This window comes from Hypanus sabinus, chromosome 23, assembly GCF_030144855.1.
Source record: "Hypanus sabinus isolate sHypSab1 chromosome 23, sHypSab1.hap1, whole genome shotgun sequence".
Lineage (NCBI taxonomy): Eukaryota > Metazoa > Chordata > Chondrichthyes > Myliobatiformes > Dasyatidae > Hypanus > Hypanus sabinus.
Genome location: NC_082728.1, coordinates 37,721,932 through 37,745,162, shown reverse-complemented (window position 1 = coordinate 37,745,162; position 23,231 = coordinate 37,721,932). Strand labels below are relative to the sequence as shown.

Below are 23,231 nucleotides of genomic sequence, written 5' to 3'. Positions count from 1 at the left end.
TTTATATTAGTTGTCTTCTGTTGGTTTTTAAAAGCTTTACAATTTAATCACTTCCTACTATTTTTTACTATATTATATGCCCTTCCTTTGCTTTTATGCTCTGCATCCTCCCTTTAGAATACTTCTTCATATTTGGGATGTATCTACCCTGTGCCTTTGATTGTCACCAAAAACTCTAGCCAGTGCAGTTCTGCCATCATTCCGGCTAGTGTCCCCTTCCAGTCAACTTACTGCACTATAATACTGATATGTCTGACTTTAACTTCTCCCTCTTAAGCTGCAGAATTCTATCTTAAGGTTATCACTGCCAAGTATTCCTTTACCTTAAGCTCCATAATCATTACACAACACCCAATCCAGAATTGCTTTCCTCTTGTGGGGTCAACCACAGACTATTCTAAAAAGCTATCTAGAGACATTACACTTACCCTCTCTTGGGGTCCAGCACCAAACTGATTTTCCCAATCTACCTGCATATTGAATATTGAAATCTCCCATCACATTGCCCTACTGACATGCCTTTTCTATCTCCCGTTGTAATTTGTATCCAATATCTTGGCTACTATTTGGAGGCCTTGTATATAACTCCCATCAGGGTCTTTTTACCCTTGTACATTCTTTAATCTACTGACATAGATTCTACATCTTCCAGTCCTATGTCACCTCATTCTAAGAATTTGATTTCATTTTATAACAACAAAAGCACCCTGGCTCTTGTGCCTACCATAAGACATAGGAGCAGCATTAGGCCATTCAGCCCTTTGAATCTGCTCCACCATTCTATCATGGCTGATCCTGGATCTCACTAAACCCCATATACCTGTCTTCTCGCCATATCCTTTGATGCTCTGACCGATCAGAGTTTCCACCCTTAAATATACCCACAGACTTGGCTTCCACTGCAGTCTGTGGCAGAGCATTCCACAGATTCATTACTGTCTAGCTATAAAAATTCCTCCTTACCTTTCTTCTAAAAGGTTGCCCCTAAATTTTGAGGATGTATCCTCTAGTTCTGGATCCTCCACCCTAGGAAACAACCTCTCCACATCACCCTATCTAGTCTTTTCAATGTTCGGTAGCTTTCAATGAGATTCCCCTCACATTCTTCGGAATTCCACTGAGTACAGGCCCAAAGCTACCTAAAGTTCCTCATAAGTTAACCCTTCATTCCCGGAATAATTCTCGTGAATTTCCTCTGGACTCTTTCTAATGACAACATATCCTTTCTAAGATATAGGACCCAAAACTGGTGACAATACTCCAAATGCAGCCTGACTAGCATCTTATAAAACCTCTGCATTATCTCCTTGCTTTTATGTAATATTCCCCTTGAAATAAATGCCAACATTCCATTTACCTCCTTTGCCACAGACTCAACCTGTCAATTAACCTGGGAGTCTTGCACAAGGACTTTTAAGTCTCTGCACCTCTGATGTTTGAAACTTCTCCCCATTTAGATAATAGTCCTCACTGTTGTTCCTTTTACCAAAATGTATTATCATACATTTACCAACACTGTATTCTATCTGCCACTTTTTTGCCCATTTTCCAATTTGTCTAAGTCTTGATAAAATCCCATTGCTTTGTCAGCACTACCTACCCCTTCACCTATCTTCGTATAATTTGCAAATATTGTCACCAAGCTATCAATTTCATTTTCCAAATCATTGACAATGTGAAAAGTAGCGGTCCCAGTACTGACCCCTGACAGCCAACCAGAAAAGGTCCCCTTTTTTTTATTCCCACTCACTGCCTCCTGGCTGTGAACTATTTAACCTTCCATGCCAGTATCTTTTCTGGAAGCATTTTATCTTGCTAAGCAGTCTCGTGTGTGGCGCCTTATTTAATGCCTTCTGAAAATCCAAGTAAGTGACATCCACTGCCTCTCCTTTGTCCACCCTACTTGTTAACTTCGTCGAATAACAGATATGTCAGGCAAGATTTCCCTTTACAGAAACCATGCTGACTTTGACTTATTTTATCATTAGTCTCCAAGTACCCCAAAACTTCATCCTTAATAATGGACTCCAACATTTTCCCAATCACTGGTTTCCTTTCTTTTGCCTTCTTCCCTTCTTAAAGAGTGGAGTAACATTTGCAATCTTCTAGTCCTCTGGGAACATGCCAGAATCAAGTGATTCTTGAAAGATTATGACCAATGCATCCATTATCTCTTCAACAACCTCTCTCAGGACTCTGGAATGTGGTCCATCTGGTCCAGGTGACTTATCCACCTTAAGACCTTTGAGTTTTCATAGCACTTTTTCATTTGGAATAGCAATGGCATTCACTTCTGCTCCCTGACACTCACAAGCTTCTGGCACACTGCTAGTGTCTTCCAGAGTGAAGACAGATGCAAAGTGCCCATAATTTCATCTGTTATTTCTTTGTCCCCCATTACTACCTCACCAGCATCATTTTCTAGTGGTCTAATATTAACTCTGACCTCCCTTTACTTTTTATATAATTGAATAAAACTTTTAGTATCCTGCTTTATATTATTGGCTAGTTTGCCCTCATATTTCATCTTTTCCCTTCTTATAGATTTTTAGTTGCCTTTTCTTGGATTTTAAAAGCTTCCAAATCCTCCAACTGCCGATTCACTTTTGCTATGGTACATGCCCTTTCCGTGGCTTAATGCAGTCCTTATCTTCCCCAGTCAGCCATGGTCGCCCACCCTTGCCATTTGAGAACAGCACCTTCTGTGGGACATATTTATCATACTCCTTGTGATCTAGTCCCAGAAACTTCGGCCATCTCTGCTCTGCTGTCATTCTTGCCAGTATCCTTCTGCGATCCACCTGGGCATTCTCCTCTCATGCTTCTGTAATTCCCTTTATTCCATTGCGATACTGATACATGTGACTTGTGCTTCTCCCTCTCAAATTGCATCATGAATTCATCATATTATGATAACTGCCTCCTCGGGGTTCCTTTACATTAAGCTCCCAAATAAGATCTGGGTTCTTATACAACACCCAATTTAAGATGGCCTTTCCCCAAGTTGGCCCAAGCACAAGCTGATCTAAAAAACCATCTCATAGGCATTCAACAAATACCCTCTCTTGCAATCCGAAACCAACCTGATTTTCCCAACCCCTTTGCATATTGAAGTCCCCACATTACAATTGTGTCATTAACCTTATTACATGCCTTTTCCAACTTCCTTTGCAATCTCAACCCCACATCTTGGCTACTATTTGGAGGCCTATATGTAATTCACATAATGTTTTTTTCACCCTTGCAGTTTCTTAACTGCAAGGATTCAACATTCTGTGACCCGATGTCGCCTCTTTCTAAAAATGTAATTCCATCTCTTAGCAACAGAGCCACACCACCACCTATGCTTCCCTGCCTGCCCTTTTGATACAAGGTATATCCATGGATGTTAAGCTCCCAACAATGATCTTCTTTCAGCCATAACCTAGTGATGCCCACAGTGTCATCCCTGCCAATCTCTAAATGCGCTACAACATGTACCTTATTCTGTATACTGTGTGCAGTCAAGTTTGCCCCCATTTTACACTTCAACTCATCCCACTGACTGCAATTTTGTCCTATCATCTGCCTGTCTTTCCCCACAGCCTCTCTGCATCGACTCGTATAACCACTACCCCATCCTCAGCCCTATCACTCTGGTTCTCATACCCCTGGCAAACTACTTCTATTGGTTCAGTAAAATCTTGTTCTGCAGCATTTGGTTTGCCATTCCTGCTGTGAACAATAGAGACTGTTGAGCAATTATCCATATTTTTAGGAATTAATTGTTGCAATACTCTTGCCTTTTTAGTATTTTTGACTTCAGTTAGAATTATTGAGGAACAAAATTAGAACACTGGATTTTTAAAGTAGAACTTTTTTTCTTAAAAAGATCAATAGCTTTGAAATAATGGATGTTAAAATGATGAAGGACTTTGCTTTGGTGTTATTTTTGAAAGGACTATACACAAGCGTGTGATGCCCTCATGACTCCTGGTCATAACTCCAGATTAACTACATTGTAGTCCCATCCAACCTCAGTGGAAAAATCCTGCCTGCATTTACCCTATCTATACCCTTCATAATTTTGTATACCTCGATCAAGTCCTCTCTCAATCTTCTACATTCTAAAGAATACAGCCCTAATCTATTCAATCTTGACTCAGGTCCCCCAGGCCTGGCAATTTCCTTGTAAATATTCTGTGGACTCCTTCAACCTTGTTTACATCCTTTGGTGACCAAAATTGCACACAATATTCCAAGTTAGTCTTCACCCTACATCTTAGACAATTTCAACATAACATCCCAGCTTCTGTACTCAGTACATTAATTTATGAAGGCCAATGTGCCAAAAGCTTTCTTTACAACCCTATCTACCTATGATGCCACTTCCAACAAATTGTGGACCCGTTTTCCCATATCCCTTTGTTCTACCATACTCCTCAATGCCCTACTGTTCACTGTTCCCTGGTTGGTCCCACCAAAGAGCAAAACCTTACAGTTGTCTGCATTAGGCTCCATCTGCTATTTTTCCAGCTGATGCAGGTGCCTCTTCAAACCATGAAAGCCTTTCTCATGGCTCACTACACTCCAATCTTAGTGTCATCAACAAATTTTCTGATCCAGTTTACTACATTATCATCCAGATCATTAATATAGATGACAAAGAACAAAGGACCCAAAACTGATCCCTGCAGCACAATAGTCACAGGTCTCTAGTCAGAGAGGCAAACTCTACTACTACTCTCTGGCTTCTCTCACAAAGCCAATGTCTATTCCAATTTACTACCTCATCCTGAATGCCAAGCGACTGAACCTTCTTGACCAGTCTCTCATGTGGAACCTTGTAAAATGCCTTACTAAAGTCCATGCAGACAGCACCGTTGCCTTGCCTTCATCCTCTTTCCTGGTAACTTCCTCAAAAAAAAAACTTTATAAGATTGGTTAGACATGATCTACCATGCACAAAGCCCTGCTGACTATCCTTAATCAGTCCATGTCTATCCAAATACTTCTATATCCAGTCCTTCAGAATATCTTCCACTAACTTTCCCACAACTGATGTCAGACACACCTATAATTTCCTGGTTTATGGTTATACCCTTTTTTAAACAGCAGGACAACATTGGCGATCCTCCAATCCTCTGGTACCTCTTTAATCGCTAAGGATGATTTAAATATCTCTGCTAGGACCCCAACAATTTCTGCACTTGCCTCCTGTAGGGTCCAAAGGAGCACATTGTCAAGCCTTGGAGATTTATCCACCCTGATTTGCCTTAGAGTAACTAACACCTCCTCCTCTAATCTGTACAGGGTCCATGAAGATGTTGCCAGTTTGCTCCATTTCTATAGACTCTTGTGTCCATCTTCCAAGTAAATACAGATGCAAAGAATGCATTTAAGTTCTCCCCCATCTGTTTTGGCTCCACACATGGATTACCATTCTGGTCTTCCAGAGGACCAATTTTGTCCCTTGCAATCCTTTTGCTCTTAACATATCTATAAAATCCTTTGGGATGTGATGAAGTGTGTGAATGAGAAGTTTTGAAATTATAACTTTTTGTAGATTAAAACACAGCTTTTAGTTCTCCCATGATCTACTTTTGCTTCCTATCAGATTCCTTCTTCACTGTTTTCCTTTTTCTAGCTATCACTTCCTAGCTTCAAACTTCACTCTCCCTTCCCACCCACCTACCTTCCCCATCACAAGGCTTGTACTCCTTCTGCTCCCTCTACCACCTTATTCTACTTCCACCTTCCTTTCCAGTCCTAATGAAGGGTCTCGGCCAGAAATGTCAACTCTGTATTCCCTTCCATGCGTACTGCCTGACCTGAGTTCCTTCAACATTTTGGGTGTGTTACTGTGGGTTTCCAGCATCTTATGTTTTGGTTAATTTGGCTATTAAGACTGGAAGATAAGAATATTCTAGTCTTAACTTTTCAATTTGTTTTGAAGTAGCCTGTGGGGATAATTAGCTTGCATGATTTTGGTCAACTGAAAAAGAAAAGTTGCAATATGTGACTTGTGTCTGAAACAACAATGATAAAAGGAAATGGATGACATTGAACAAATAATAAAATCTGCAAGATAAATCACATCTCTCCATTGATATTTCTTAAAACAAAATCTCCTCTTGTGTTGATATTCATGTGAGCCTGCAGTAAACAAACTAGCTGCCATAAATAAATTAGTTGCCATCTTTTTAACATTAAGACCAATGAATAACTTTTATACTGGAAAGTGCTTTTGGATATCCCAGAGGTCAAGAAATGCTTTATTTGAAAGCAAGCTCTTTTTGTGATTTCTTTTTTTGAATAATCCCTCAGATTTGGTTTGGATACAGTATTGTTTGATGCTATTTACAGACCCCCAAATGTGTTTTGTGGATTTTGAGTTATGAAAGTGCAGTGATGCATTTTCTACAAGGGATGAGGCTTATGAAGGTGAAAACATCAAGAAACTTTACAAGTAATCGGATCATTGTTACAGGCAGATTCTAAAATAGAAGGTCTAAATTGTAATGTTTAATTGAATATAAAGTCATGGGCAGAAATTGATACAATAGGAAGAAAAGAAAAAAAAATGGGATTGCATGTGATAATGTACAGAATAAAAAGTTTTAACTTTTTAAAAATAAACTGTAATTGAATGCTGAAGAACTTGAGTTCTGTAGGAGTAAAATGAAATTTTCTGGCCGGGTAGATTGACCAGAAATCCATTTACACCAGATGGATCAGGTATAACTTCTGTCTTGTTTGTTAGGTAAGTGCCGCAGCTTTACATATTTAATTCTGAAACCCCAGATGTGGTCTTGGTAAAGTTTGTAGATGCACAAGACAAATTGGCTGGCACCTTCTGCATATCACATATAAATACAAATGCATGGATTTTGGAAATGGTCCCAATGTTATTCCACTGTAAAAACATGAGCAAATTATTTAATTCCTACTCTTTCACATTGGTTAGGAAGAGTGTTATGGATGTGTGATAATATTAGAGAAAGGGCAGAAATATAAAGGCAGCTTTTTATTCAATGTTATGTTTGGAGTGCAGAATTGGAGACTGCAGGAAAATATCTCTTCCAAGTGAGGTATTGCCGAAAATATTTGGCAAATGTCTTTAACGTGGAATTTGGAATTTTGTCTTCAGGAAACAGTGAATATAGTAAAATAAATCTTGACTTATTGTTGAAAGATATTTTGTGTTGATTTTGCATAATGTGGTAAGTTTTGGGTCAAGTATTATATTTGATTATGTATAACAAGTTGCATGTTCATCCATGCATAATAAATAAAACAGTGTCTGTAATAAAACAGTCAATGAAAGCTGTTTTAACTCAATGCTCTAATCATCAGTTAAGCACTTGACTTTTGAGTGTATGAGGATCAACTGCATATAAAGACACAAATAGTTGACAGATGATAAAATCTTCATTAAACTGATGAGATTCTTAAAGAAATGGTAAATTTCCTACTATATTATTACATAACATTGGCTCAACCATTATATTGCAACATAAAATTAAGAGAAAAGTCAGATATGTTTAATGTGACTTAAAACATTGGGTTCAGCCGTGAAAGTCTTTAGTCTCAAGCTGCATTTGTACCAACAGCTAGTTAATTCCTTATTTCTAATGAATAAATCATTATAACTAAGAAGCTTTAGTAATGACTGTTTTGTGTTAATGAATAAATTCACTGAGGGCTAATGACTGCGTGTTTAATGCATGGGTTATATGAAAGAGAAGAATTGTAGATTTTGTAAGAATTTTTATGAATTGTGATGGCCCAAAGGTTACTTTAATTATATGGGAACCTGCATCAAAATTATCAGGAAATGATCAGCATACATTAAGAAGGAGTGGAGATGTATTTCACCTAATGGTGCTTTATTAGGCTGCTGCTTTGTGCCACTTTTATTTGTCGTATTTGTTCAGCCCAATGTCTAGAGAAATTTCTTTTGTCATAAATTCTTACCTGTGGTCAACTGTGAATATATCATATTAACATGAGGATTATTGCTGGCTAGATGGAACCAACATATCAGCAATGGTCATCCTATAACACCTCTAAATCAAATGTGAAAGCAGCTGATAAAAATTCTCAACCACCACAGTGCCTGAGCATCCAAAGTATATATGACAAAAGGAAATTGTGAAGTTGTATGAAATATAACATTTGAAAAGTAATTCATAATTAAATAAAATCCACAAGATTCTTGCTGCTGAAAAAATAGCATAAGTTATTGCTTAAAGCATTATTTCTTGTAGGTGTAATAGTTTGCTTACCTTCCCCCACTTCTTAGGTCGGTTGGCTCTGTGTGTATTCGAGTCTCTTCAAGAAATAACTATCATAAAACAACTTCCAAAGATCATTGTCCAACATTATAGACCAGGAAATGGGGAATGGCTCCAGTTTCGGACTTTTTACCTTCCTAAATGCCAGGTTAGTATGTATATTTGAGTATTGGTTAGACCAGGGGTCATCAACCTTTACCACTGAAAGAGCCATATGGACCCTTTTCCCACAGAAAAGAAAACACTGGGAGCCACAAAACCTGTTTGACATGTAAAATGAAATAACACTGCATACAACGTTTTTTTTGCCATTATGCTTTGTATAAACAAACTATAATGTGCTGCATTTATGAAATCAATGAACTCCTGCAGAGAAAACGAAATTACATTTCTGCATGCAACAAAAACATATTGAACTCTGAAAAAAAGACGTTGGGTTGAAGGTTAATCCATAGTTAGCCTACCTTGGATCGAAGAATTAAAAGAAATTGCGTACTGGCGGGTGTCAGGCATTGGCAGTGGTGACGTATATTGATAGCGATAAAAACACGCTAAAATAATGACACGGAGTCGGTAAACTGCAGTCAAAGATAACTTTATTCGAACTACACAGCCTTGCTTTTAAGCCTCTCTCAACCTGCCCTCCCCCCCCCACCTGTGGGTGCGGATACTCCAAAAGACACGTACTCATAAACCCCCGTAGGCTATCTCCCTTAGCTGGAACGCTGGCTAATTGTGAGCTGGTTCGGATGTGCCAGGAAATGGGTCGCCACAACGTTTTATTTAGATTGTACAAGATCACCATAATCTTCAAATTTAGAATTACATTTCAAAAACTAACAAACTAACATAAAATACATTTTAATTAAATACTCATCATTTATTTTCCAAAGCCACAGGGAGCCGCAGCACAGAGATGAAAGAGTCGCATGAGGCTCCGGAGCCGCGGGTTGCTGACCCCTGGGTTAGACAGTAGTGAATGTATGTTTCTTGAACACAGCATGTGAATGTAGGGGTCATACTTGAACGTAGAGATAAAACAAAGGAAAGACAAATAAAAGAGGAAACTTTTTATAATTTTTAACTCCACAACATTTCTACAATATTGGATGATTATATGCTTGAAAAATACCTTACGTTCTTTCTCAGAAAATATGTTTGTTGAAGTTAGGAAAAAAATGTAACCAAAGTCAGAAGTTCGTGGAAGAAAATGAGGAGATTCCTTGAGTGTGAACACTATTCCTTGTCTTTGTAAGTGTTTTCCTCAGTATGAGGTTTTTCCAATTTCCTTGAAAAATCACTGATTCTAAGTTACTAAAATATATATTTTGATCACCATTTAAATAATGTCTGCAGATATTAGAGATCTGAAATAAAATAGAAAATGCTAGAAATGCTCAGCAGGCTAGGCATTACCTGTTGAGTGGAAAAAACTGTTAACATTTCAGGTGGATTATCTTAATAGGAACTGTTTAACTGTGTCCAGAGTCGGGGATAGTTTTGTGGTTTCTCATAGCTACACATCCGATTTGGGTCAATTGAGTTCAATATTAGAATAAGTTTAAACAACCAAAGGCAGGCGATGGTAAAGGAAGGTTAGTTGTACTTACTTTCAAGGGAAAAAATATTGAAGCTGGTTCCAGTGTAGTATGGAAATATAGAAAGATTGTCCATGATGAAAATGAACCAGTGGGGACCAGGAAACTAGAAATTTTTAAGTGATAAAGTTTGATGGAGCTGTCATGGATGCAAGTAGGAAGAGACTGGATAAGGAAAGAAAGAATAAAGGTAGGACAAAATGTGTTTATAGGTCAAGAAGAGGTTGAAACTATGAATCTACTAAAGAGATTTGCTGTGGATCTTGGGAAGAAGAGAGAAGTGGATAGTATGTTTTAAGCATTCTAATGCTTTCCTAGGATTCAGGAAGGAGAGAACCATTAGCAGACACAACCAAAAACTTGGTTGCTGAAGTGGATATTAGGAGAAAAGGAAGCTGGGGAAATAAGAAGATTTTGTGAGGAAATTCTACAATGTGAGATGAATTTAGCTGAAGGTACAACTGCACAACAAGGCCAGAATCAGGTTTGTGGGGTTGGGCTATGGACGGGGAAGTGTAATAGGTGTTGTAGCATATGTGGACCTTGAAGAGGCTGTAGAGATGGGATTGAAAAATGAGACTGAAAAAAAAATCAAATTTCCAGCCCTTTGGATGAACTAATGTTTATCTAGATAGATAGATCCTCAAGGAAATTACAGTGTCACAGTAGCATTACAAGTGCATAGTTATACAAATATTAGAAGAGAAGTAAGAAAGAATAAAAAATGTTACCTCAAGCAGTCTGACAGGGAGAACTATAGGTTGACTCATTATAGAGCCTAGTGACCGAGGGTAAGAATGACCTCATATAGCACTCTTTGGAGCAGCAAAGTTGTCTTAGTCTATTATTAAAAGTGCTCCTTGGTTCAGCTAAGGTGGCATGCAGAGGGTGAGAAACATTGTCCAGAATTGCCAGGATCTCCTCTAGGGCCATTTGTTCTACCACAGCTTCCAGTGTCTTCAGTTTGACTCCTATAACAAAGCCAGCCTTTCTAATCAGCTTATTGAGCCTGTTGGCATCACCTGTGTTGATGCCATTGCCCTAGCACACCTCCGCATAGAAGATTATACTTGCAACAACAGACGGGTAGAACATGTGAAGGAGAGACCTGCATACTTCAAGGGACCTCAGTCTCCTTTGGAAGTAGAGGTGACTTCGGCTCTTCTAGTACACAACCTCTGAGTTGGTGCTGCACTCAAGTCTATCATCCAGGTGCATCCCCAGGTACCTCCACCATCAGTAGTAAAAGGGAGGACTGCAAGCTTAGTCTTCCTAAATTCCAACGTTATCTCCTTTCTCTTCCTGATGTTGAGCTACTGATGATTCAGTTTGCACCATTTGACAGTCCTCCAACAGGGCCCTGGATTCATCCTTAGAAGGTGAAGGAGGGTGAGCTGGCCAGGTTACAGTTGAAATCCAGGTGAAAAAGCAATTAAGTTTAGATGATTACAAGGATGTACTGAGGAAGGTTGGAGGCTGACAATATGGATTTGTTTTTGTGCTGGAGATGACATTTTTAGCGTACCTTGAGTTTCCATGGGATACCTCTGTTAAGAAAATTCTGGTTTAGTCAGATACAGGGTCTGGGAAGGAGAAAGGTGACATTATTTGTATCTGTGGTAGGTTCTGAAGATTTTGGCTTTGATCTTCCCAGATTTTAAAGATAGATGGTATGATTTATTGATTTTGGGCAAAAACTTCTGATAATGTAAAAACAATAAAGAGGCAGAGAAATGGTAGAATTCAGTGATTTTAGAATCCACATTGAATCTTCTGGTTTTGTGTGATATGCCAAGGAATAGGGTAAAGATGATGTTGGAAAATGAGATGAAGGATTCTAATGGAGTTCAAAAGTAATTGTGCATGAATTGGAAGACATGTCATTGCATGAGATGCTTTTGCTGCCATCTGGAGCGGTATCTTGGCGATGTTGATCTAAGCAAGTGGAGAGCAACAGGTGATGATGGTAGGACAATGGAACATGTGTACCAGGGTCTTGGAGAGAATTTTGTTTGTACCTTTGGTTATTGGAGAAGCCTGATTTATGATTCAAATGAAGTAGAGAGTAAAGCATGCACACATTGTGGCATTGGCAAGATGATCAAGAACTTAAGAGGGAGGAAAAAGACCAAGGTTCTGAATGGTTTGTTTGGCTTGAAAAATGTCTTCCCTTTTCAAAATAAAGAAAGTTTTAGAAAGCTGGTTTTTTTCAATTTGCCATTTAAAGGAATATTTGCTAATAAAATTATTTAGTGGGCTTACAAACAAATATGAAAATCTGTAAGTCAAGATATTGCTTCTGATATTATCAAATCTGTGGGAGACTGGTCCAGAAAAGAGACCGAATACTTAGAAAATATAAACACATTAAGAGAGCAGTTCTAACCTGTATGTTGTCAAAAAATGGGATGCACCATAACAATTTTGGTTTTATGCCTGTGACTTCAAGTATATTCTTTGAGTTGTACATTATTATTATGAAGCTTATGTTTTGCCACAACAACACTATATTTAGGCTTGAAGTGAAGAAAGGCACTAACACTCTATAACCTATATTTTAGTTTGGACTGTTATGCAGGTAATTATTTTTAATTATTATTTTGATTGCTTAACGTGTTTGTATTTGGGGGAGAAACTAAGATCGTCAGGACTGAGGAATCTATTGTAGCCTTTCATTAAAAATAAATATACTTTGGTATCATGTTTAACTTCCATTTTAGAACCTTGCTTTCATTTATGTTTTGGAAATTTCAACAAGAGCTGGTACTTGGTAATTTAGCAGACTAATGGTGGGAAGTTGCTATTCAACAGATATTTTCTGTGATGTTGTAATTATAGAAACCTCTGAATACTCCTGAACTTTTGATAATTTGGACATAATTTTAAATGTTGTTCTTTGACTGAGTAATATCATGGCCATTTTTATAATTTCATCTATTCAAGGTTATTAGTTTTTCATAAAGATGACATTTAACAGTTTAGTGACAGATTAATCCAATTTTATATTTACCACTACAATAAATCTGATTTTCCTTCTTGGGTGGCACACTAATATGGTGACCTCACAAGAGCATTAAAATTAATGTAGAACATCTTTTAGAAATGATCACTGCCTGGTGAAATCTTTTTTTTCCAAATGGATTTCCATTGATTTGCTGCTTATTCAGCCAGTGGATCCCAAACAGTAATGGTCACTGATTTTAATGCTTGATTTCTCACTGTTTCTGTCCTACTTTGCTTTGCTGACTTTTAATTCCTCTTTCTAACTCTACCATGGACTGTCTTTAATCTTAAATCAGAAATTAAAGTTCATCAAGTGTCAGGAAGAATAGCATTTTGGTAACTGATTGGTAAAATATTTGATGGCTATATAACTAGTTGTCTGGTAACCTGGTAGCAGATTGTCCATGCATTCCAGTCTGGCTTATCATGAAGCAACTTGGCAAGCTGTTCGAGCTGCTGAGATTCTTCTGTTTCGGTTTCTAAAAAAACGACCAATTTCTTGGACATAGGTTTGCCGTTTGTACTTATATATTGTATGGTATTAAATATACTAATAGTTAGAGTAATTTTTTCTTCTAGCTTTCCAGCCAAGGTGCTAGCTGTATAATGGTTGGTTGGTCTAGGTGGGCATAAGGGCTTGTTGCTATGACTTTTTGAGAAGTGTGTTCTGAAAAGTGTCAAGTGTAAATGCTTTGTAAATGAACATTATAAATGTTACACTTCCCAGTTTTACAGCTTTAATTTTAAATGGCCTCAACCTTTTAGTATTTCAACATTTTGAAACTATCTAAATGCCATTGATATTCAGAAGTACTGTGACTTTGACAGTTGACTTACACAGATGACACAGACGTTACTGAAGACTAGGGCTGATGGTAAATTGGTCAGTGGTGAGCACTGGAAACTCATTGCTGGCAGAGACGATAAAGGCCAGTTTTAGAATTTATTAATGCGTTAAAAATGAATACATTAAATTGCCCACATATATGTTAAATGTAAGCATGAAACTGCAAATTACTGATAATCATACTTATGAGAAAGAGATAATTTTTTTGAATTTTCCATTTGTTGTATCTTTGTTTTCCCTTTTGCAGATAAGTTACTTGTTTCAACGTTGTTTCTGGATGGGCTTGATTGTTTTCTTTTACTTTATGCTCACTGATTTGCTCTGTTACTGTGCCACATTAATTTGAATGGTTTATAATTCCATTACACAAGTTCTGCCTGATGCATTGCATGTATAATTTGCCACTAATATTTTATAATCATAAAAACAAATAAGCTATCTTAAGTCCAGAACAAGGAGGAACACAAAAACTTGTACAGGAAAATTAATTTTGGTTTCATAATTTTTTAGAACTTCAGTCAAAAACAGACAATTTGTGAATCTCAATATAATTGTGGTTGGTGTGCAGCAAATAATTCAACTTAAACATGAAACAAGTAGCAAAACTATACATTTTTGCATTTTATTTTCAACTTTGTGTATCAGTTATGTGATTTTTTAGATTGATTAATGCATTGGACTCCCAATTGTCTGATTTATTATTTTGTGAGTCATTTCAAAGTTAAAGGTAAATTTATTATCAAAATACATTTGTCAACATGTGAGAATATTTTCAGATGCTCGAGATGCGAAGCAACACACACAAAATGCTGGAGTAACTCAGCATGTCAGGCAGTACATTATCTATGGATAAGAGTAATCAGTTGACATTTTGGCCCAGGACCCTTCGTTTGGAGTCCTGTATCTTCTTACTGATAGAGCAACCCAGACGAGACCATGACCTGGGTAGTTGGGGACTCTGATGATGAATGCAGTTTTTCTGTGATAATGTTTCATGTAGATATATTCAGTAGTTGGGAGTACTTTACCTGTGATGGACTGGGCTATATCCACTACTTTTTGTAGAACTTCTAGATCAAGAGCTTAGGTGTTTCCATACCAGACTGTGATTTAGCCAGTCAGTATAGTCTTCACTACACTTCTATAGAAGTTAGTTGAAGTTTTAGCTGTCATGCCAAAGCTCAGCAAACTTCTAAGAAAGTAGAGGTTCTGCCAAGCTTTCTTTGCAATTGCATTTATATGCTGGGCCCAGAACAAGTCCTCCAAAATAATAATGCTGAGGAATTTAAATTTGCTGATCCTCTTCACCTCTGATCTTCTGATGAGGACTGGCTCATGGACCTCTGGCTTCTTTTTCAGTCCGTATTCAGCTTTTTGGTTTGCTGCCATTGAGTAGGAGGTGGTTGTTATGACGCCATTCAGCCAGATTTGCAGTTGCTCTCCTCTATACATATAGGGAGAGATTATGGCATATATGTGGGTTAATTGTGGTATATTTGTGAAAAGTCTGCATTTACAAATTCAAATTGCTAGTCTTCAGAAGAGTCTTGTAGCAAAGCATATTAAGTATATACTGACCACAGCACAGTTAAGACTAAACTTGTGATTCACATTCCCTTATTAATGTGGTTGCAAACGCTGTGAGTGGAATTGCAGTTTTGACAATTGAAAGGCAATGAGTAAATGAAGATCTGGAAATAAGGTAAACTGTAAAACAATGAGAAGTTTTAAATCTGTGAACAGACAGACTATATAACTTGGAATAGGAAAGGTGACAGAGATTTTTTAAGTATATATGCCATCATTGAGTGCTTTGTAAATAGAAAATACACGAAGAAGACATTTGATGATTTGGACAGTGCAGTGCAGGCATTGTTCAGTCAACAGGTTTGAGTGTGTCTGAACATCTGTCATCTGGATTGCTAACTCAGTTTGAAAATGTGACTTGGCAACAGCCAGAACAGCTTTTGTGGTGAATAGTGAAGAGAAGACCAGTAGGTTGAGGAATTCAAACAGATTTTTGAGAAAGGATTATATCTAATAAGTTTTCAATTCTCACAAAAATGACATTGATTAGAAATGTTAATTGACAAAGTCCTAGGTATTTGAGGTCAGAAATATACTCTGGGCAACAAGTACAGTAAGAACAGGCTAACACTGATGTGTTACGCAAATACAACTGGCTCTATTAACTCGGCCTCTGATTAGCGCAGGAAATATTTAAAAGAGGAAACTAGTTGATTTTTTTTGCTGAGAAATCAGTACTGCACTTTTTAAAGAGTAATCGGTGGGACATTTGCTCCCATGTGCAAATGCACCAACGATCGAACACCTTGGCTTGAATGTGACTGTCCATTCTCATCATCGTGGCTGTATTGTTGTTTCAGAAGATGAGTCAAATTTTTGCCATAATTGAAGTGCAGACACTGTAATCAACCTATGTATGGGATTGATTGCATTATCCTTTTTCATTTTTTGTGCCTTGTGCATTGGGAGAGCGTTCTGACTGGTTGCGTTACTGCCTGGTTTGGAGGCTGCAGTTCGCAGTGTTAAAAGAATTTGCAGAGTGTTGTAGACTCAGTCAGCTCCATCATGGGCACAAGCCTCCCGACTCTCAAAGACATCTTCAAAAGCTGGTGCATCAAGAAGGCGGCATCCTTCATTCAGGACTGTCCCCATCTGCAACATGCCCTCTGCTCGTTAACCCACAGCCCACTATTCAGCTCAGTTCCCTCTGTTTTCTCTCATTCTGAAGCAATGACTTGCATGGTGTCTCAGTGAATTAGCATATAGTATACTTACCAAATGAATTCCAGTTTTAGATTCCAATATAAATAGATGCAAGAAAGGCTGCTGTCTGCCTGATGCAAAGGGTTTTAAGTGGAACAAATGGATGTTTGTAATCAGGTTCACAGTGGACAAAAACACCCATACGTCAGAACTTGGGTATTACTATCATTTAATTGCCAGTCTTGTTTAAAAAAGCCAGAAGCATAACTGATGTGGAGAGTAGAGAAAATAATGCACTACAGAATTACCACACATCAGTGGAGACTGACTCTGCATCTTTCTTGTGCTGGTATCTTATTTGGGATTATCTTAAAACTGATTCTCGGTGTCAAAGATGAAATTTTATGGCATCCATCATTGAACATGTAGTAGAACAGTACAGCACAGTGCAGACCCTTCAGCCCACAATGTATATAAACCTACTCATGATAATTCCATCCTACACAGCCCATAACCAACCACTTTTCTTAGATCATATGATTAAAAGTCTCTAAACATCCCCATTGTATCAGCTTCTACCACCATACCCCAGCTGTGTGTTCCTGGCACCCATTGCTCTGTTTTCTTTTAAAAAGCCCTATCTCTGACATCTGTCCTAAATTTTTCTCCACTCATCATAAATGGATATCCTCTGGTATTGGCCATTGTTACCCGGAGAAAAGAGGAACTTCCTCTGCCTGTTCCCTACCCAATTCTGCCTCCTTTTTGAAGCTGTCTGTGCCCCATTACAACCTATGACAACCTTCTATACAATCCACACCACCACCAACTTCCCTGTCATCTGCAGATTTACTTTCTGAACTTTCCACTTCCTCATCCAATTCATTTATAAAAATCACAAAGAGTAGGGGTCCCAAAGCAGATCTCTATGGAACACCACTAGCCACGGGCCTCCAGGCAGAATACGATCCATCAACCACCACTCATTGCCTTCAGTGGGTAACCCATTCTAAATCCAAGCAGCTGAATTTCCATGGATCCTTTGCCTCATGACTTTCTGGATGGGTCCTCTACAGGGAACTTTGTCAAATGCCTTACTGAAATCCACATACACTCAGTAGCCACTTTATTAGGTAAAGCTGTACACCTACTTGTTAATGCAAATAAAGAAACCTGACTCGAGTGCAAGGTTAGAGCCCTCTGGGTGCTGAGGGGAGAAATCAGGGCCAGGGCAGAGGAGATTCGATTCCTGCGCAACTGGCATAGCGGCGAGTTTGGACCGCTGTTGGCACTGAGCTGATTTGAAGAGTTTCAGAATGACTTTGACCGGACAGCGAAATATGGAGCCCCAAGCCCTTCACAGTAGTCACGTCCTAGTGCTGTTTAGACAATTTAAGCCAGTCCAGATTGGAGGTGACAGCTGAGTTTGCTTGCTCCCCGCAATGTTCACTCCTCTCTCCAGGGTGCCAGAGCCTATTGCTGTTCCGTTGTTTGTTCAATTTAAATGCCAGCCCAGATAGATTGAAAAGACCATGTCAGGATCTGAGGCGAGAGGCAATTTCGCTCGCTCTCCTTTTTCCATCGTGACAAGGCTACGAAGACTGCCCCAGCTGCTGTGCTCCGTGCCAGATGATGAGATGAATTGATAAGCGAAGCTGTGGGCCTATTGCAGGCTGCTCTGGGGTTTGGATCTGAAGACTCAATTTGGCATGGAATGGTGTTTTTCACTTCAATTGTTTGTACGATTTGCATTTTTTTTCCCTCTTGCATATCAAGTGTTGGTCTTTTATTATTTTTTAATTGAATTCTTTTGGGTTTCTTGCTTTGTGGCTACTTGTAAGCAAACAAATCTCAAAGTTGTATAGTTTGTACATTCTTTGATAATAAAAGTACTTTGAATCTTGAAAAGTGATCTAAGTGACTGTTGGTGCCAGATGGGGTGGTTTGAGTATTTCAGGAAGTGCTGATCTCCTGGGATTTTCACAGACAACATCGTCTAGAGTTTACAGAGAATGCTGCAAAAAAACCCAAAAATAAGCATCCAGTGAGTGTCAGTTCTGTGAGCAAAAATGCCTTATTAATAAGAGAGGCCAAAGGAGAATGGCCAGACTGGTTCAACCTGACAAGAAGGCAGCAGTAACTCAAAAAACCAGTTGTTACAGTAATGGTGAGCATCTCTGAATGCACAACACATTGAACCTTGAAATGAATAGGCCACAGCTGCAGAAAACCACGAACATACACTCTGTCTGCTTTATTAGGTTTAGGAGGTGAATATCCCCATGAGGGATATTCATGCCCCTCCAGTTTAGGTACAACTTGTCCTTCTTGTACGGGCCCTAACTGCCCTGAAAGGGAACTCACTGATCTTTATACCTGAAGCATCACTACCATACCCAACTCATACCCAACTCATCATTAACTCCTTAGCATTATTTTGAATGTCATCATCTGGTGTAGATACTTACTGAAGCATAGACCAAATTTTGGACTGGACAGGTTGTTCAGTTGAATTTTAATGAAACCATTTTGCTAAAGTCATATTTATGTTCAAACTTTGTACACTGATTTTAACATTATACAACTTTTGCAACCATGTACATAGTGATATTGTTTTATTTCTGTTCATTATGTAACTGAGTTCTCAGTTCTTATGGGTTAATTGAATACTTTAGGAAGAGTGTTTTATCGACGCAGTATTTATTAATTCTTACAATGATGTTTAATTAATTGAGTGTTTTGATAGTTTTACCAGGTTGATTAATTTTGAATTGCGGCTTAGTTGGAGGATTAGTATATCATAATTACTACAAAATAATTGAAGTAGATAATAGTGGTTATGAAAATTTATTTAATACAATGGATATGTAAAAAAAAAAGTTTTTTTTGTTAAGCGCTGGTAACACTTTTCTTCATACCTTTGCTTCTCGACATATGTCAAGCAATTGTTATTGGTATTGGTATGCAACATGTACAATTGGCGAATTTGATTCTAATGCTCCTCAGTTGTAGGTTCCCTCACAGAAGAGACTTTAAAATAAATGTGTGATGTGCTTAAAATAGTGTACGTTCTTTCCAAAATTAGACATAAAACAGGTCGACTGGATGAATGATTATATTGAGGAACATAACCACTAAGCATTTTATGTGTTGCTGTATTTAAATGTAAGAATAAAAAACTCTCTGTAATTTGGTTTCAAATTGCAAAAAATGAATACTAAATACCAGGGAGCAATTTAGATTTGTTTGTTTTTCTATTGCTTTTGAAAGCAATCACTTTGAATTTAATTTGCTTGAACGTGGTCTGATATAAAGCATAAACATTAAAAAATGTTTTTGTACTGATATTAAAACACTTCATTATTATTTTTATGCAGTACGTAACCAAAGTTGACAAAGGATTGCACCAACGTGCAAAGCCTAAGGCTGATATCCCATCATCACCTTTTCCAGAGAAGCAGCCTCAGACTAATGATGTTATTGTACGATCAGTTCAGCAAGTTCCTACGATGACACCATGTCCGTCCAGTCTTCACGGGGTTGAAGAACAAATGTCAGGGAAAGCAACGATGGAAGAGGTGTCTGAGGATAAGAGGACTTCCCAAGACATTGGGAAAGACAAACAGTGGAAGGAAATGAAAGTGCAACAGTCAGACCTACCAGGGATCTATGCCAAACTATCTAAAATAAAACTCACAGGTATTGTATGATATCATCTATCAGCTTGAATTCAGAGAGAACAATGTGTTTGGAACCTGATTTTATTCTTCTGCAAGAGAGTGGGCTTTGTATTGCCACACTTTTGTTCATTCAAATATATATTTGCCAATTGCAAAATAAATAACCAAAATAATATCTCTACTTGAAGAGCAAAACAAAGACAACATCATTTCAAGGCAATTCCTGATATAAACATTGAATACATTTTAAAATCTCATCCAAGATCAGTCCAGTATATTTCTAGCCAAAAGTTTTGTTCACTAATCTCTTGATTTTTCTCTTAAGTCAATTTAGTTCATTGGTTGTTTTCAGTTTTCACTGTAGTATTGGTCTTGTATATATGGGTTAAGATTTATTGGTTGGACCATGAAAGGTTGCTTATTAGATAAACTATGTGAAATTTATAAACAGGAAGATTACTCAGAGACAAAAAAATTGTGGATTTAAAAGATCAGATGGCATTTGAAGTCATCTTCAGCCTATACAAAGTTAAGCTCATAGGCAACATTCCTGTGAATCTTATCTGCACCTTGTCTAGCTTAATCACATGCTCCTTATCGTGTGGCTACCAGAGCTGCACACAATGCTCCAAATGCGGCTTAACCATTAAGTTATGCAACTGCGACATGGCATCCCAAATCTTATTTTAAATTCCTTGACTAATTAAAGGTAAGCGTATCATATACCAACTTCACCACGCTGTTTACCTATGTCATCACTTTCCAGGGACTTATTGTGTCCTGTGTTTGATTCCTGACTTGTAAGTGCTCTCTGAAATAGTCTAATTTGTGTATGGTGGCTAATCTGTTGGAATGGGAAAAGAATCAAAATTGAAGGTACACCCAGAATTGACTTGGAAGCTGAATTAGAATAGTTCATTTTAGGAACAATTTGTCCCTCAAATATCTAAAGATTGGGAAGAGCTGCCCCACAGTTTATTAAAATGATTGTTTAGCGAAGTTGTCCTTATGGAACCATATCTTTCAATCAATGTGCCAGGTTCCTCTAGTTCCAGCAGTAGGGCAGAATCCAGCTCCCATCCCAGAGGGAGCAAGGCATTGTATTGACTTGGTAGGGTGTGGCTCTGGGAGGCTTGATTCTAGCCTGAAGAAGCCAACCTCCTGATGGCCAGCAGTTGTCTTCCAATAAGTGATGAATCAGTGCTCTTTCATTTTGAATAATGCTTGGAAGAAATGCAAAGTAGCAACGATATGTCTCTGGTAGGTACAGAGTAAACTAGTGTATGGTGTCAACCTACTTGATCATCTCCACACCTGTTTTGTCTTGTCCATACTGCACCAAGCACCACCACTGGGCTATAAACATGCTGGAGCAGTGTGTGGTTAAGTGCCGTGCCGAAGGACATACATGCTGCCTCGGCTGAGGCTCGATTTAACAACCTTCAGATCGCTAGCCCAAAGCTTTAACAACTTGGCCATGCGAAGTTTACTTATAGCAGTTGCAACTGTCTCGGACACAGTTGGTGGAATTGACCTCTGCATAGTCCTTATGGAGCTAAAAGTCCTATCACACAAAGAGGACGTCCTCCATAGTTTGTGTCCAAGGAAAGTATCCAGTCCGGACGGAGTACCTGACCGAGTACTGAAGATCTGTTCCAAAGAACAGGCTGGTGTGTAAACCTGCCTCAATGATTATCAGCCAGTAGTACATATATCCACAGTGATTAAGTGTTTTGAGAGGTTGGTGTTGAAACATACCAGCTTCTGTGTGAGTGGCGACTTAGATTAACTCCAATTTGCCTACTGAAGCAACAGGTCCACAGCAGATGCCATCTTATTGGTTCTTTGCATAACCCTGGAACATCTGGACAGTAAAAATGCATACATCAGGATGTTATTTATCGATTACAGCTCAGCATTTAATACCATCATCTCCTCAAAACTAATACTTCGTTTAATCCTCAGGGGAGCTTAGCTCCCCTGCTCTAATCACTTTACTCTTATGACTGTGTGACTAAGTACAGCTCCAACACCATATACAAATTTGCTGATGGCACCACTGTTGTGGGCTGTATCAAAGGTGGGGATGAATCAACATACAGGAGGGAGAATGAAAATATGGCTGAATGATGTAATAACAACAACCTCTCACTCAATGTCAACATGACCACAAAACTGATTGTAAACTTCAGGAGGGGGGGAACCAGAGGTCTGTGAGCCAGTTCTCATCGGAGGTGGAGAGGGTCAGTAACTTTAAATTCCTGGGTTTCACTATCTTAGAAGACCTGTCCTGGGCCCATTATATAAATGTACTTGCAAAGAAAGCACAACAGCTCCTTATTTTTTCAGGAGTGTGGAGATTCGACATGTTATCAAAAACCTTGATAAACTTCTATTGTCAAGAGTTAGAATGCGAATCTTTCGAAGTAAGGCATAGGGCCTGCAATAAATAAAAGGTATGATGTGCTATGCTCAAATTTGTATGAAATAAAAACTGAAAATCCTGGAAACACTCGGCAGGTTTTGAAGCAACTGTAGAAAAAGAAACAGAGCTAATCTTTCAGGTCCAAGACCCTTCATTGGAACTGGGGAAGAGAGTGTCCCAGCTTCATTGAAAGCTCTTTAGCCTGAATTCTAATTCTGTTCTTTCTACAGATGCTGCCTGATTCGCTGAGTGTTTCCAGCACTTTTTTTCTACATCAGATTTCTAACATCTGCTCTTTTGTTTTTATTTCACTAATTTGTCAGATAATTATACTGGTAGTCAAATGATTAATGTACAGAAGGAAAAGGTCTTCATTTATATAATCTCTCATGGTCTTGAAGTGTTTCAAACAGCCTGAAAATATGGTCCATTTTTTTGATCGATGTGTAGACTCTGTATCGCATTGCCAGTATCAAAACGTAGTAAAACCTTGATCTCATCAACCCACACTGAATGATTAGTTACCATTGAAAATAATATGGATATACTTTTGACTTTAATATGCTTTCACTCAGTTTAATTTTTATATTCTCTGTAAAATGGGAAGAAACTGATCTGTTAGGAGCAATTCCATTTCTTTGGCTGAATCATCAATTTAAATACCACAGCCAA

At 38.2% G+C, this 23,231-nt stretch overlaps 1 protein-coding gene across 2 annotated transcripts in view; it reads left to right on the top strand.

Annotated features, from left to right (window-relative positions):
- The window catches only part of LOC132380139 (protoheme IX farnesyltransferase, mitochondrial), a 136,757-nt gene that overhangs the window by 16,605 nt on the left and 96,921 nt on the right, over positions 1 to 23,231 (top strand). The window contains exons 2-3 of one of the 2 annotated variants that reach the window (XM_059948751.1): positions 8,285 to 8,424; positions 19,832 to 20,153. In XM_059948751.1, coding sequence (XP_059804734.1) covers positions 8,285 to 8,424; positions 19,832 to 20,153 — 462 coding nt within the window. The remainder of the gene's footprint in view (positions 1 to 8,284; positions 8,425 to 19,831; positions 20,154 to 23,231) is intronic. The other variant, XM_059948752.1, reaches the window with a different exon arrangement.